The sequence below is a fragment of the Thrips palmi genome, unplaced genomic scaffold (assembly GCF_012932325.1).
Source record: "Thrips palmi isolate BJ-2018 unplaced genomic scaffold, TpBJ-2018v1 HiC_scaffold_2, whole genome shotgun sequence".
NCBI classification, from domain to species: Eukaryota; Metazoa; Arthropoda; class Insecta; order Thysanoptera; family Thripidae; genus Thrips; species Thrips palmi.
Genome location: NW_023144629.1, coordinates 3,498,914 through 3,514,838, shown reverse-complemented (window position 1 = coordinate 3,514,838; position 15,925 = coordinate 3,498,914). Strand labels below are relative to the sequence as shown.

Below are 15,925 nucleotides of genomic sequence, written 5' to 3'. Positions count from 1 at the left end.
GCTGACTTGGCATGCATGGCTGTCGTTGTTTATCCGGGCCGCTTGTGTCAACCGAACGGAAACAGACTCCGCTAAGCAGCCGGCTGATTCAGAAGAGTCCTTTCGTCGCTCTGTCTCTGTCGCACTCGTGGGGCTCTTCGCAAGGGTGCGAGAGAGACAGAGCGACAAACCGATCTCCTGGATCGGTCGACAGTGCAGCAGCTGGCCCGGAAGTCATCGACGAACTAAGCAGGGCCTTACAGCACAAAACAAAGTCGGTACCCCCCCACTCCATCCGTGTTCTCAGACAAAACTCAACAAAAAAATCTTTACAGATCTGATGAAAAGTATGCCCCACGGACAACTTGTACGCAAAAGGTTTTATCTTTAAACGAGGGAAAGTCAAAAGGCCCCCAACCTGACCATATAAATACGGGTGATATGACGCTTGCAGCACTTGGCTCGCATTCATGTGTGCATGGGTTGTGTGTGTTTGTGGGCACCTTGTGCTCGTGGAACGTGAGTGTATGGCGGCGTGTGCACCCGTGAACGCACGCCTCTGCAGAGACTGCATAAAGTGTGAATATTGTCCCGACGCAATGCAACCGAAATGCGGCGGCACAGAAAAACCCTGCAGAGCTGTTCTTATTCCAGGGGAGCCGAGCGAGAAAGAGAAAGGGGGAGGGAGAGAGAGAGAGAGAAAGCCGAGCCCTGCCTATGCGTCGAGACACACAGCGCGCTCTCTCTGCGCGGGACGGTTGTGAATTATAGAACGAGAGGCCGCGTCGTAAAACTCTTTTAATTGGAAAAAAGGGGGAAGGGGGTGAGGTGCGGATAGCGGTGTACAGGTCCGCACGCCGGGCCTAGGCCTTTATACCTCGTGCACGGCCAGGGCGGCCTGGACCATAGGGCGGGCTTGGGCTGGGCCACGGCCTGGGCCACGAGCACCAGCCGCACCAGCAGCGGCGCCAGCCACTCGCCATCAGGCGTCTGGAATTTAATCAGAAAGCTTTCGGCTTTCCCCAAATCTACCGACCATCTCTCTCTCTCTCTCTCTCTCTCTCTCTCTCTCTCTCTCTCTCTCTCTCTCTCTCTCTCTCTGACGCGCCAAGCCGCCTGCTGCGCGCCAAGCCGCTCGGATGAGTGAAGCGTCAAATATGGGGCGCCAAATTCGAACAGCAATTTGGAGGCCGGGGGAGGGGGGAGAGGGGGGGGGAGCCGAAAGCAGCAGCAGGCAGCGCCGGGTGATAAACTCGGCCACGTTCAAGCAGGAATCGTCGGGCCGACTTCCACAAATGAAGACGCCGTTAATCTCCGGTCGAACTAAAGGCGCGCGCGTGTGCAGGGCTAGCGGACCCGTTCCGAGAGTCCCTTTCGTCGCTCTGTCTCTCTCGCACTCGCGGGGGCGTCCCGTACAGGTGCGATAGAGACGGAGCGACGAAGAGGACTCTCGGAATCAAGTCTGCGGGGCCAGCGAGGCCGGCAAGGGTGAAGGCGAGAAAAAGGGGGAGGGGGAAAAAAAGGGGGGGGGTAAGGGGGGGGGGGCGAAGGGCAGCGCCACCTATTGCGCACGGCAAGTGCCCGCCTCCGTGCCTGTTTATCTGGATGCGGCACCGAGGGGGTTGGTCTCTCTCTCTCTCTCTCTCTCTCTCTCTCTCTCCTGAAAGAGCCCGCAGCGAGCTCGGCGGTTTGAGGAGAGCACTGGTGGTGTGGGCGGGAAGAGTCAGGGCCCCTGGTTGTCCACGGGGGGTAGCAGGGAGGGGGTGGGGGGGGGGGGGCGGTTGTTGGTGTGTCCACCTTGGCCTTCGTGTTTCCTCCAGGAAGTCATGGAGGCCGGCGGGACTGGCAGGGCTGGCGGCGGGCTGGCGGGGCTCAAGGGGTGAAGGGATGACGGTCTGAAGGGCTGCTAACGAGACAAGCAGGCCGGCCGCCTGATTCTGATTGCAGGCTGTTCATTCACTTGCCGCCGCAAAAACAAAACAATTAAATTAATTCAAAACAAAACCACCCCTTCAGGAAAACAGGGAAGAAAAGAAAGTCCTCCCCGAGTAACACTCCTCCCCTCCCCCCTTCCTCCCCCCCTTCCTCCCCCTCCCGCACCGCGCTGCTCCAGAGAGCAGAAAGCGGAGCGCGTTAATTACGCATACCGGATCGCAAGCCGACACAAAATTCGCGGAAGCCAAACTCTTTTCGCCGCCGAGTGTTTCCGACAACGAGTACCGCCAAAACAAGGAGACGGGAAAGCGACCGCGCTCGACAAAAAACAAAACCTTATTGCGTTTCGAGCGCGATGTGCCGCTCTGGAACACCCCCCGCGGTGGTGCGGTACCACCGCCAAGCTGGTAGCCCCCCCCCCTCTCGCCCCCGCGGGGAAAAAGCGCGACCAAAAGTCGAACCCAAAACGATCGGCAAGACAAATAATGGAAACCGTCGTCATCCGGCATCGGGCCGACAAGTAAATTGGTTCGCGGATCTCTCTCTCTCTCTCTCTCTCTCTCTCTTTCTCTCTCTCTCTCTCTCTCTCTCTTTCTATTCTTCAACCGTTTTGACTCCATCCGTGCGGACGACGACCACGCCGCCTTCCCTGGAAGTTTCCTCCTGGAAAGCCCACGCAACCCACGGGCCAGGCCGCTCTAGGCTGCTCTAGGCCGCCCTCACACTCAGGATGAAATCCCCTCTCAATTCTTTTTCGTGTCCGCCATATAACTCCCCCTGTGTGTGTGTGGGTGTGTTTGTGTGAGTGTGTGTGCGCGCGCAAAGCATGCGGGATATGAGACGGTAGGCTGTCCTTGGATGAAAGGTTTACTGGACACAGGACGCGCGTCGTCCGGCCGCCTAGTCCGTATTACTGGACAATTTGGTAGCCGCCACCCCGCGCCACGCCACGCATGCACAGTGGGCCGGACACTGGCGCGGTCTGTGCCCGACGCGGACGCTCACAGTGCACACGACACACGGGTCGACGCGACGTTGACATGACAAGGCTACCCCTCCTGTCGAACGGTGAAAAATCCGGGCGCGCGTCATCGAGACTCGGAAAAAGAAAGAAAAGAGGAGACCACGTCATGTCGCACCGGTAAAAACGGTTCCTGGTTTCCCAGGAAGCCCATGGTATAGACATAGTCGATTTCCAGGCGGTTCCTGGGAAAACCAGGAACCGAAATTAGCGTGCAGGCGCGGAAAGTACCACAGATTGCCCACCCCTCAGGCGTTTTACGAAGCGGAAAGAAGGGAGGGGAAGGGCTACTGACCGTGTGACCCAATCCCAGGAAACGCATTGCAAAAACCCGGCCGAAATCTGCCGATTCAATGGAAGACCTAACCCCAAATGGAGGGGGGGTTGCGGGGGTGGAGGGTGGGGGGATTTTAGTCGGCAGCTCGGTTCCGGCTTGCAAACACTCCGATTCTCAACAACAGTGCCTTGATCGTTCTGCCTGCCTCGCATGCACATGGGCAACGGCCAGAGAGAGAGAGAGAGAGAGAGAGAGAGAGAGAGAGAGAGAGAGAGAGAGAGAGAGAGAGAGAGAGAGGGGGAGGGAGAGAGACTGGGGTCGGAATCAGCCAGGGCCGTGGCGTGCATTAGTGGGGAGTCCGTCCAGTCCGCGATGCGTAAAACTATGCCATCACCATGGAACCTCCCCCCCCCCTCTCTCTCTCCGCTGACGTTGATGCCAGTGCGGAGTAATCATGCAGAAACATGCAGGCGGCCCATGGCGACGGCAGTGGTGGCCAGGCCATGGTGGCCATGGACCGTGGCGCATCGGACTGGCCGAATCAACTTGGAGCGGCACTCGCCAAAATGTGGGCCATGCCTCTGGCCACGCCCGGCCATGCGGCGCGTGCAGAACGAGGAAAACAAGAGGAGGCAACAGAAACAAGAGCAACACACAAGCAAACCAAAAAACGGGCCAAAAAATTATGAAAGACAAGAAAACAAAAACCTGGGATAAAACCAAAACAAAACGGATAAAAACCAAAATACGAAGAAATGAAATAGAAGACACAGAAAAGAAAGACAAGTGCGTGTTTTGAAAAGCAAAGGCCCACGGGCTTCTACAAGTGTGCGCGCTCGACGTCGGTCGCCCTATCCACTCGGCGGTTCACATCACTGCAGAAGCGCCAGAGCGCACGACCGCGCTAAACGCGCTCAACGCGTAGCAACGCGTACTAGTGGTGGCAGCGCGAGTTCGTCTCGTCTCGTCACACACACACACACACACACACACACACACACACACACGCACACACACACACACACACGGCGGCAATAGCCCAGGCATGCCTGCAGACTGATTCCGAGAGTCGTTTTCGTCGCTCTGTCTCTCTCGCACCCGTACGAAACGACCCATGAGTGCGAGAGAGAGAGACAGAGCGACAGTGTGCAGGCATGCCGGCATAGAGGGTGGAGGGAGGAGATGCGTCGCTCTGGAAGCGCTCGGGGCGCTCGCGGCGCGCTCTGGCGGCGGACTAATGAAGCAACGCCAGTCAACGCGCCGCCGCTTGTCCATTTTGCATCTCGGCTTCCATGAATGACGCCGCCATAACGCTCGCTCGCTCTCGCGGCAGTGTGGTAACGAGGAGCCGCATGGAGCCGCGTGTGTGTGTGAGAGAGAGAGAGAGAGAGAGAGAGAGAGAGAGAGAGAGAGAGAGAGAGAGAGAGAGAGAGAGAGAGAGAGAGAGAGAGAGAGAGAGAGAGAGACAGACAGACAGACAGACAGACAGGCAGACAGAGAGATTGTTGTGTGTGTGTGCGTAAGTGTATTTTTGTGTGTTTCACGTGTGCGTGTGATAAAAATGATTCATTCGAAGTCATAAAATAATTGTTTCGCAAGGGTTTTTTTGCTGCCCACGTCGTGTTCCAAACGTGACCGACAATCATCCTCCCTCCAGGTTTGTCCGAATCATTGGACGCCACTCCGGGCCCGCCCTGCGCTGCGTCCCCGCCCCGCCCCGGCCTGGCCAGAGCTTTGCGAACGCCATGTCCTCGAGTTCGGCTAGATCGGCTGGCTTCGATGAGGAGCGGCCCGCTTCAAAGCGAATACCTCCAAGTAAGGTGGGGGGGGGGGGGTCGGCCCTGGCCTGGGCATGCACCCCTGTGACAGGTAGGGTAGGGGCGCCGTGTAAGACGGAGTAAGTCTGGGTAAGGCGCTCCGAGGCGCTCCGAGTGGTGGAGTGGGGGGCGCTGTGGAGTGCTACCGGGCCCTCTTCGCGCGGGCATGTGAGCCCACCACCAGAAAGCGGTGTAGAACACACACACACACACACACTCGCGGGCGGGCGCGTACACACGTTTGAAAATAAGGGAGGGGGCGCGTCGGGGGTGTGGAAAGTTTGAGAACAACGGCCGGCCCCCCTTCCTACTTCCCCCACCCCCTCCCCCTTACACGCACGGCGTGCATGGCGGTCGGAATCATCCCCTAAACTCGGCCCGTTTGCAAAGGCAAGAACACCCTGGCGGCGCCCACCTAGGCGTGGGCGTGCGGCGGGGCGGGGCGTGGCGTGGCGGGGCGGGGCGGGGCGGGGCGGGGCGGGGCGGGGCGGGGCGCGGCGCGGCACGTGGGGCCCCGTATCAGACTGTCTAACTGGCGACCATCACAAAGCCAAAGCCGCTGTTCTTGCTTCCTGAAACAAGGCGTGGGGGTAAAAGGGGGGCGTGCACACTGTAGGTGTGGTAGTTAGGGGCCCGGCGTCCCGACGTGGCAGCGCGGCGGCCCTGGCGGGTCTAGGCGGGACAAAGTCGCCGCCACCGCGGCAAATTGGATCTCGCAGAATACGCGCAGCGTTACATCTCGGGCCCCGCCCCGCCCCGCGGTTCGGGCCGAGACCGATTTCGACATCAGGAAAAAGGGTGGTTCGACACGCTTTGCCACCGCCGCGCCTCGCTTCAAATAATTTATTCGATCATCGATTCAACGACGCGTCTCTCTCTCTCTCTCTCTCTCTCTCTCTCTCTCTCTCTCTCTCTCTCTCTCTCTCTCTCCAGATTCCCTGACTGAGGCGCGTCTCCGGCGCGCGTCACTCATTCTCCAGCCGCTGCACGCCGAATTTCATTTCGCCAATTCTTTTTATCGCTTAGGCCGCCGCCGCTCGAACGCCCGCGCGGCGGGGCTGGGCGTGGCTCGGCAGGGTGGGGTGGGGCGGGGCGGGGCGGGGCGGGGTGGGGCGGGGCGGGGTGGGGCGGGGCGGGCTATTAGTCCGGGCCGCGACCGCGGTGGGCTGAGGCCAACCGAGCGCGCGGTGACCGTTGGCGGAGCCCCACAACAATCAGTTACTCCGTGTCCGGCGGGGCAGTGCACTGGCGGTGCGGCCCGATCCCCAGCAGACAGATTCCGAGAGTCGTTTTCGTCGCTCTGTCTCTCTCGCACCCTTGGGGCGTCCCGCCTAGGAGCGAGAGAGACAGAGCGACGACTCTCGGAATCGGTCTGCAGTCCGGCCGGCCAGTCCTTTGCCGCCAGTGGGTCATCCCACTGCTGCGCTCCCTGCGGCCGCCATCCCCCCGAGTTCCATTGTCATGTTGGTGGACCGACCGGCGCGTGGACCTGGACTTCCTGTTTGGCGGTGACTTCCTGTCCGCAGCGCACCCAGCACCGCGCCGACGTCGTCGTCGTCGACGACGAGTGCAGCGTCATTTTAGATCCCACTGAGCCGGCCACCGGAGTGCGGGGGCGGTCTGCGGCCGGTTCGCTCGCTCAGACGCCCCATTTGGAAAGGCCGGAGGGACCTCTCCGCCGCCCCCTGCCGCCGCCTCCGCCGCCGCGCTGTCAGACGACCAACTGTGTGGAACGGACGTGCGGCTCCAATGCCTGACGCCCTGACGGCCCGACGATCACAACCCTCACTCTCGAAGCGGCACGAATCGCCAAACGGGTTGGAAAGTCCGCGGAGCATAAAGAAGCGGGACGGGACCTTGACTTGGAACCGCTTTGGCACTCTCTGGCTTTCCTTTCCATCGCGGAGTGGAGATTCTCCGGGCTGCTGTTCAAGCACGCTTCAAACCTCTCCAAAGTATTTTGATCAATAGTACAAACTAATTTACTTATTGTTTTACGAAGTAATAGTTCGTAAATTACAAAGTATTTTCCGGAAAAGGTTTTGCTTCACTGACACAATGTCTATTTCGCAGTACAAGTTTGTACTGTTGAAATTCCAGAAGGCACTGCTGGGCGATGAGCGTGGTCCGCGCCCGCCCACACGCTCCGCACCCCCTTCTTCGGACACCGCCGCCCTCTAACGCCCCCGGAAAAGCGCCGCCCCCGTATTTCACTCACACACCCGATCCATATTTCAGCGGCCGCCGCCTCAAAGTAGGATGCCGTCCTCCGATTGCGGGCGGGGCGGGGCGGGGCGGGGCGGGGCGGGGTGGGCCGTTGGGGACGGCGACGGCGACGGTCCGTCGGCGAGGCCTTCTCGCAGATCCCAGGCGACGACATTAAAGTTGGTCCTCCCCTTCAGGCCCTTCGGGCCCGAGAGAGAGAGAGAGAGAGAGAGAGAGAGAGAGAGAGAGAGAGAGAGAGAGAGAGAGAGAGAGAGAGAGAGAGAGAGGGCGGTGAAAAATGGGCGCCATCGCTCAGTGCACCGCCTTGCATAGCGTCTTGCTGCGTCGCTGCGCCCGGCCAGACCACGCCGACGGCGTGCCGACAGGCCGCGCTGTGCTTTGCGCTAATTCCGCCGGAAAAGGACTCCGCGTTTAACGACGGCCGATGAGGCGAGAAGGCTCGCCACGGCTCGGCTCGGCTCGGCACGGCATCGGCCAGGCCTTTACGTGCCTCCTTGTGGCCATTAGAAGCCGGCTTTCATAATTCCGGCTCGGCTCTGTTTGAAATTCCCGCCACGTCCGTCGCGGCCGTTTCCGGCGTGCGGCCCGCCGCACTGCCACACTGCCACGCGCCCCCGCGCATCCGGCCGGGACGGTTATAGTGTCGGTTAGTGCAGCCAATTGAACCCGGGCAGCGCCATACGACCGGCCGGCACCGCCCCGCCGGCCACGACTCGCCGCGACCGCGAGGCGAGGGTCAAACCACCCGGAAATTCTGGAGCGACCCCGATCCAAAAATGGAAATGTTTAAAAAAAAGTTAAAAGTTTGCCCTCAAAAACAACAAAAAATAGCAGGGGTTAGTTTAAATTGGGAGTTTGCTTATCAGCCTTAGGAGTGTTAGTTCCCGAGCCGGAAAAATGTTTTTCCAGCCCTTGCCAGGCATCATTATTCCTGATTCGACTGTTTGCGCTGTTTGGCGGCGCGGCGCGTCGGTGCTCGTTGCTCTCACTTTCCCTGCCCAGCTTCCCAGCAGACTGATTCCGCAACGTCGTTTTCGTCGCTCTGTCTCTCTCGCACCCAGACGGGGCGCCCCATGAGTGCGAGAGAGCGAGGAAGCGACTGCTGGCTTCCCTGGGCCGCGTCAGCCCTTCCGCCTTAATGGCTTGAGGGCCGCTGCCTCCCCTCCGCTCCGCCCTTGCCCTTGGCCCTCCTGGCAGGCACACTCGAAAACAGGAATCTCGCCGCACCGCCCACTCACGCCGCCACTCGCGCGATCATCTTACACCTTGACGCGCCGCTCTTCCTCGCACCGTCTCTCTCGCACCCCGCGGGGGGGCCTGCGAGTGCGAGAGAGAGAGAGAGAGAGAGAGAGAGAGAGAGAGAGAGAGAGAGAGAGAGAGAGAGAGAGAGAGAGAGAGAGAGAGAGAGAGAGAGGCTGCCTCCGCCTCCGGGCTGCCAAACTGGGAAGAAGTCGCAAAGAGATGCCTGCTTTCGGCCTTCGAAGCGGGCGAGGCCGGCGAGGCAGGCGAAGCGGCCAGGGGTCGAAATGAGGCGCCGCCGGCCCTTCCCTCCGCCCGTGCGAGAGAGACGGAGCGAGCGATGCGGCCCGCGGGGACGCCGCGAAAGTCGCGAGGCCAGACCCGATCGCAGTGTCGTGGCGGGGCGGGGCGGGGCGGGGCGGGGCGGGGCGGGCCCCCGCGGGAGGCGGACATGCGTCCTGATAAGATGCGAGACGGCGACTCGCAGACTCAGACTCGCACAGCAAAAGTTGCGCCCTCGTATCCCACAGGGCTGCCGGCTGCCCCACCCTCCCCAGCAGCACGCCGCGCCACGCGCTGACCCCACGCCGTGTTGGAGGCAGTGCCCCCCTGTCTCTCTCTCTCTCTCTCTCTCTCTCTCTCCCTCTCTCGGCCACCAAGTTCGGCCCCGCGTCGTGTCGATGCAAAACGTCTGTGTGTGTGTGTGTTCGTGTATGTATAGCGTGGCGAATGCGCTCCCAATTCACTTATCTCCGCACCTGAGGCAGCCTTCCTTCCCCCACCACACACCAAACGCATAATGCTCTCTCTCTCTCTCTCTCTCTCTCTCTCTCTCTCTCTCTCTCTCTCTCTCACATGCATCGGCGGTTTGCAAACTTGCAGCGCTGCGAAGCCAATAGCCACGGCAAGCTGATCCTTGTGGGGCTCCTGGCTCCACGCAGTCGAGGCGCGGCAGCGCAGAGAGAGCGAGAGAAGAGAAACAGAGAGAGAGAGGACGCTGGTTTGTTAATGCCTGAGAGCTTTATATAGCATCTCCGGAGCGCCTGTCTTTACCCTTCTGGCCGCGCATTAAAAAAAAACGAAAAGGAAAAAACAAAAAATCCGTGGAAGCGACCTTCCGACCACCACGACGCCAACCCCAGCCAGCCACCTCGCATTCTTCACTTTGCGCGGCTCGCCGCGAGACAGACTCTTGGCAGAGACCTCTTGGAAGTCTCCCCGCGGCGCGCGGATATCTGGAACGGATAAAAATAATACTCGCCCCTCCCCCCCTCCCCTTCCCGAGGCGCCATCCGTTTCGCCGTCTAATTCTTGCGGGGGGCGATTTGGCCGGTGACCAATAACCCGCCGGGGGGACGCGGCTGCCATATGTTTCAATTCTTGCCTGGTAATTAACTGCAAAGGGGGGGCGGGGTACGTCGCAGCGGAGAGAAAAGGGTTGTGGGGGGGGGGGGCGTGTGGTTTCGGGGGCGCCAAGCAACGGCGGCGAGGAGGCTAGGCGGCGCCAGGGGGTTGAAGGTTTTGAGGTTAGGGGCAAGGGGAGGGGGTTAGTGTGATGCTGCGTGGCAAGGCTGCAGTTTGAATTACGCGCGCCAAAGAGAAGGGGGAGGGGGGGGGATGGTGCGATGGTTTACGCCCGACGCCCGTAATGCGTACGCGCTTACCTGGCCGCCGCCGCCGCCGTCGGCCCGCAGCTGCGCGAGGTAAGAGTGCCCCTGAATTTTTCATAATGGCGATACGGCCGCGGATGAGTGTTGCTTGGTGAGCCTGTGGCGCCTGTGGCCGCGCCGCCTTGGCTCACGCAGCGGCGGCCCGCCCAAGAGGCTAGGGGCACCGCCGCACCGCGCCGCACCGCGCCCGTCTCGGACCCGCCGCCTTGGCCCACCCGCTCCCAGTTTTGGTCAACCGAAAAGCCCCCCTCATGCGCTGCTCGCCGCGGTGTGTGGGTGTGTGTCTGAGCAAGAGAGAGAGAGAGAGAGAGAGAGAGAGAGAGAGAGAGAGAGAGAGAGAGAGAGAGAGAGAGAGAGAGAGAGAGAGAGAGAGAGAGAGAGAGAGAGAGAGAGAGAGAGAGGGAGAGACCCGGGGCGAGGGGGATACACAGGATGGGAGAGGGCGTTTGAGCTAGGGGATATTACTGGGGTCTGGGTGCACAGACTGGATACGAACGACTGGGGTTTGTTCTGAGTTGCTGCTTTGAAGAAGACGCCGACGACGACGAGTGTGGCCGCACTTTACCGCGCGTGGTGTGTGTGTGTGTGTGTGTGTGTGTGTGTGTGTGTGTGTGTCTAGCTACTCCCTTGCCGGTCGGTCCTCTCCCGGCAGCAGCATCCGAGCATTTCCATGGAAATGCTACCCTCCACCCCGTTAATCCAGTTATAGCGATCGGCGTGGTGGTGGTGGTTCGTGGGGCGGGTTGGTCGCCCTGCCGGCCCTGCTGGCGGGCAGCCCTGCAGCCCTGCAGGGCCATGTGGCCCTTCTGGCCCTTCTGGCCCTTCTGGTGCTGCGGCGCGAGCTGCGCCCCCCGGCGACCCTTGTGGGGCCCTGGAGCGGGCCCTGGAGCGGGCCCTTTGCGGGAGGAGCGACGACCAGCCGGCCGGGGCTCTGCCGCCCAGCAGAGTGATTCTGAGAGTCGTTTTGGTCGCGCTGTCTCTCTCTCACCTTACAACGGGACGCCCCATGAGCGCGAGCGAGACAGAGCGACGAAAACGACTCTCAGTCTGCTGCGCGGTGGGGCGGGGGGGGGGGGGGGGGAGGCTTGGAATAAATGTGCCCGGAGCCCAGTCAAGTAAAAAGCAAGCGTGACCAGCACCAGTGTGGCGGGCCGGGGCCAGGGCCAGGGCCGGGCGGCAAAACACTGCAAAATGTACGGCCGTGGTCCGGTGGCGGAGGGCTCCAGAGTCGCTAAACAGGACTCGAATCGAACGTGTGACCCCACCAATGGATTCCTCGTTCGGAGAGCAATTCATTGGTGGGGTCACACGTCCGGTTCGAGTCCCATTTAGCGACTCTGGAGCTCAAAACGCGTCTAGAGTTTGGGCCGCGTCCGCCGGCCTTCTGGCCCACTGTAGGAGGGCAGGGCGCGGGTGCCCCGATTTCCGATTCGTGCGCGGCCGCAGTTCGGAGCTCCGGACCGCGTCGCCGGCTTACAGACTTACAGTGTGGTTTGCTGTCCACGCTGCGGCGCCATTGCGGTGTCCGAGGCCAACGAGGTCGCCGAGGACAAGAGGATCTCTCCGCGGTCGGTCGCGCGGTTCCAGAAAGGATTGCCACCGCGGTCAACTCACCAGTGGACTGATTCCGAGAGCCGTTTTCGTCGAAAACGACTCTCGGAATCAGTCTGCTGCTCTGCGTTTCTGACGACGGAGTCCGCCTATGGTTCTCCGTCCGCGCCGTTTAGGATCCACCCCTGCTGCTCAGTCTCTCTCGCACTCGCGGGGCGCGTCGCAGTGGCGTGGGGGTGCGAGAGAGAACGAGCGACTGGAGAGCGCTGGTCGCGGAAAATCAGTCAGCTGGCGAAGGCAGCCCGACCGGCGGACGGGGTGGCGGGCCCCTCGCCACGTGTGTCCACTTGACTTGTGGGGTGGAAAAGGACAGGGAGCCCGCTGTGTGTGTGTGTGTGTGTGTGTGTGTGTGCGTGTGTGAGTGTGTGTGTCCACTCGGGCGTAGAGTGCGCGGTGGCCGTCGAGGCTGGCTGCCTGTCGGGCTAGACGGGGCAAATGGTTAAGGGCGGGCCGCTATGCACGCCAGCCAACGCCAGCCAACGCCACAGGCTGCCCACGGCGCAACACTTGGCGATTCGAGGGCCTCGAGGGGCCCCGGACGCCCCACAGTGGGCCAGAAGACCGGTGGAGGCGGACAAAACCCTAGACGCGTTTCGAGCTCCAGAGTCGCTAAGCAGGACGCGAACCGAACGTGTGACCCCACCAATGGCTTCCTCGTTCCGAGAGCAATCCATTGGTGGGGTCACACGCTCGGTTCGAGTCCCATTTAGCGACTCTGGAGCTCGAAACGCGTCCAGAGTTTTGTCCGCCTCCACCGGTCTTCTGGCCCACTGTGCGCCCCGGGCGAGTCCCTTCCGGGCCCTCCGTCTCTCTCGCACCCCCTCGGGCCGCCGCGCGAGTGCGAGAGAGACGCAACGACAACAATGAGGCGTACTCACCGACCACCCTGAGGTGGATGAAATTGCTGACGGGAGGGTGTGTGGACACTTGGCACTCGTAGCGGCCAGCGTCCCGGTCCGTCACGAACTTGAGCTGCATTGTCCAGTCCTGCGAACATGGGGACAGGTTGTGGTGAGCAAGAACGAGAGAGAGAGAGAGAGAGAGAGAGAGAGAGAGAGAGAGAGAGAGAGAGAGAGAGAGAGAGAGAGAGAGAGAGAGAGAGATAGAGAGAGAGAGAGAAAGAAGGGGTACAACGGCGCGCTGTTTGGCGGTTGAATGTGAGGGCCTGATTATCGCCCTCCGCGAGCATGGCGGTGGGGCTGGAGGGCCCGGAGCTGCTCACGGCCTCTCGGAGCTCCGAACTAGTTACAACTGCTTCAAGCTGATCCAATTCACCCTTGTTTTCGCGCGGTTCACGCAGCAGGCCCGAAGAAACAAAGTTAATTGCACCGATCCGTGTTCTGAAAAACAACAACCAACCAACAAAACTTTAAAAAAAAAAAACAAAAAAAAAAACAGAACGGGAACAACAAAACACAACATAAAAAACAACAAACAAATAGCACAACAAAGGGGACCTCCGACTACGTGTCGCGGGACCAGCTTGCCTGTACGAGCCTGGACCAGCGTGCCTGGATGAACTTTAAGTCACCTAACCCACGATTTAGTGTGACTGCAGAGCGTTGAAATGTGGTTCCGAAGGCGAGCCCGGCCGCTGCGACGCCACGACCTCGACCGAGTGCTTGGGGGGTAATTACGTGTTGACTCGCTTCACCCCGAGACCTGACGTGGACCCTGACGTGGACCCTGACGTGGACCCTGGTCTGGTAGGGCCGGCTCGTAGCCTCGGACCTTTCAAACCCTTGGGCCTCGGCCCTTTCACGCGGCCCTTTCAGGATCTCGGAAAGGAGGTGAAGGGCTGCAGGGACAGACTCCCGGTACCGGCCAGGAGGGGCCAGGAGGAGGGGGAAGGGGAGACAAGTGTGCACACGCGAAAACCGTCAGGGCCGGCATAGTTCTCAGCCAGTGACGAAAAACTAAACAAAGCAAATTAGTCAGAGGAGCTCCACGTTGACGCCAGCACCAGAAATTAAGAAAGAAATGCGAGATGCCCAGTTTTACTACCAGCATAACGGACGCATGCACACTTAGTCTATGACACAAGTGTCAAAGATTGTCTCTCCGACATTTAAACCTTTGGACTGTTACAAAATGACACATCAAAACGACAACATCGTGTGCGCTTTTCGAGTTTGTGGGTGGGACACTTGGTTGGACCATCAAACTTAAGTCGCTATTTTTTTTAACGTGTGCTGCAACACACTCAGGGTGGTATCTCCGAGGCGCGGGGTGCCACCCCAGCCAGCCAACTTCCAGCGAGCTTCCAGTGAGCCAGCTAGTACCAGGCAGCCTCCATCGCCACAGATACGTCCGGGCGGTGCCTGGCGCACAGTGGGCCAGAAGACCGGCGGAGGCGGCAAAAATTCCAGACGCGTTTTGGGCTCCAGAGTCGCTAAATGGGACTCGAACCGAACGTGTGATCCCACCAATGGATTGCTCTCCGAACGAGGAATCCATCGGTGGGATCACACGTCCGGTTCGAGTCCTGTTTAGCGACTCTGGAGCTCTGCACGCGTCTAGAGTTTGGGCCGCCTCCACCGGTCTTCTGGCCCACTGTGCGGTGCCTGGCGGTGCCGCCCGACGACGCCAGCCTGTCTGAGAACGGCGATTACCCCGCAGCTCTTCCACGTGATTACCCCCGGCGGGGCAAAGAGTTGGAGAAGGGGGCAGTCGCCATGGCGACGCGCTGTAACGCTGGCGTACGTGTCCGCATCGCAAAATGCACTCATTAGTGGCGTCGCCTGCTGGCATCCTTCAGCGAGAGAGAGAGAGAGAGAGAGAGAGGCAGAAGCAGAGAAGGAGAGAGACGGATGAAAAAGAAGCAGTGGAGTAGTCCGTCCGGCAGCGCAAGAGACGCGCAGTGCGGTGCATGTTTGAAGTGCTGCCGACAAGCCAGCCAGAAGCACCCGGAACCCAGAAGAGTGTAACTGCTGCTGATGAGGCTCATCGTCGCGAGGCGACGCCGCCATGGCGGCCGTCTGCTATTTTTCGATGCCGTGACGAGCAAACACGGCCGCCCGCAGCAGCCAGCGAGTGCGAGAGAGACAGAGAGAGAGGGACGGAAAAAACGGGGCCCGCTCTGGGGTTGAATTATGTAAACTTGACTCTATTGATCGCTGGGGCAAATTGCGGGACACACCCCCAATGGATGCGGTCGTCCGGCTGAACAGCGCCCCGCCCCGCCCCGCCCCGCCCCGCCCCGCCCCGCCCCGCCGCGCCCCGCCCCGCCGGGACGTGGTATGAATGCTCAATGGGAGGTCGGGGCACGCCGGCGCGCCGCTTCGGCTTCCCGGTGGCTTGTCCTGGCTTGTCCCGGCTTGTCCGCGGCAGGTCTCAAGCGCCGTCGTTCCGCCGCGCGATGAGCTGTCCCTTTCTTCCTACACAAAACAGAGCGACCGGCGCGGCACGGCGGTGTCCGGAGGGAAAACGAGGAACGATGCCACGCCGCGCGATGCACAGCAGCATCAAACCGATAAAAAAAAAACAATCACGGAACAAGAAAAAAAAAAACACGAGCCTTAACCTTGCCGACACAAGCGGCGGCAGTTAGGGCGGCGAAGGGGGCCGCCCCCTTTCCTTCATTCTTAGGTAATAAATATTCAGGCCAAACAAGCAAATCGGAATGGGCGTTGTTGTCTGGGAGGCAGGGCCTATCATTAATTGAATTGCCGAGTCAGCAAGCCACCCCCTCCCCCTTTTTTCGGCGGCCCGGCCCCGACTGCAGACTGATTCCAAGAGTCTCGCTCTGTCTCTCTCGCACTCATGGGGCGTCCCCTGTAGGTGGGAGAGGGACAGAGCGAGACTCTCGGAATGAGTCGACTGGGCGCCGCGCCGAACACCCCGACACGTTCATCGAGGAGGGGCTGCCCCGCCAGCCAGGCCGGCCCGGCGAAGCCCCACAGTGTGTCTTCACACCGGATTTCCTTATACCAGCAAAGTGCTGAGGCTAAAGGGGCCAAAGGGGCCAGAGCGCGAAGGCTGCACTCCTCTCCGGACGGGCCGGCGGGGCAATGGAAGAACCAGGAATGGGGGGAGGGGGGGACGGGAAGCAGGGAGACTGGAACTGTTTGGTGGTTCCCACCCGTAACCCAGCCCAGCCATCTGTCTGGTAGACTTAACCTTTTCTAAAACCCGAGCTGCTCTGCCAGTG

The 15,925-nt window shown here is 60.6% G+C and overlaps 1 protein-coding gene across 1 annotated transcript in view; it reads right to left on the bottom strand.

The window, feature by feature from the left end:
* LOC117647361 overlaps positions 1-15,925 on the bottom strand; it is a 46,255-nt gene that overhangs the window by 13,167 nt on the left and 17,163 nt on the right. Inside the window, exon 6 of the mRNA XM_034389084.1 lies at positions 12,654-12,762. Within this exon, the coding sequence (XP_034244975.1) occupies positions 12,654-12,762 (109 nt within the window). The remainder of the gene's footprint in view (positions 1-12,653; positions 12,763-15,925) is intronic.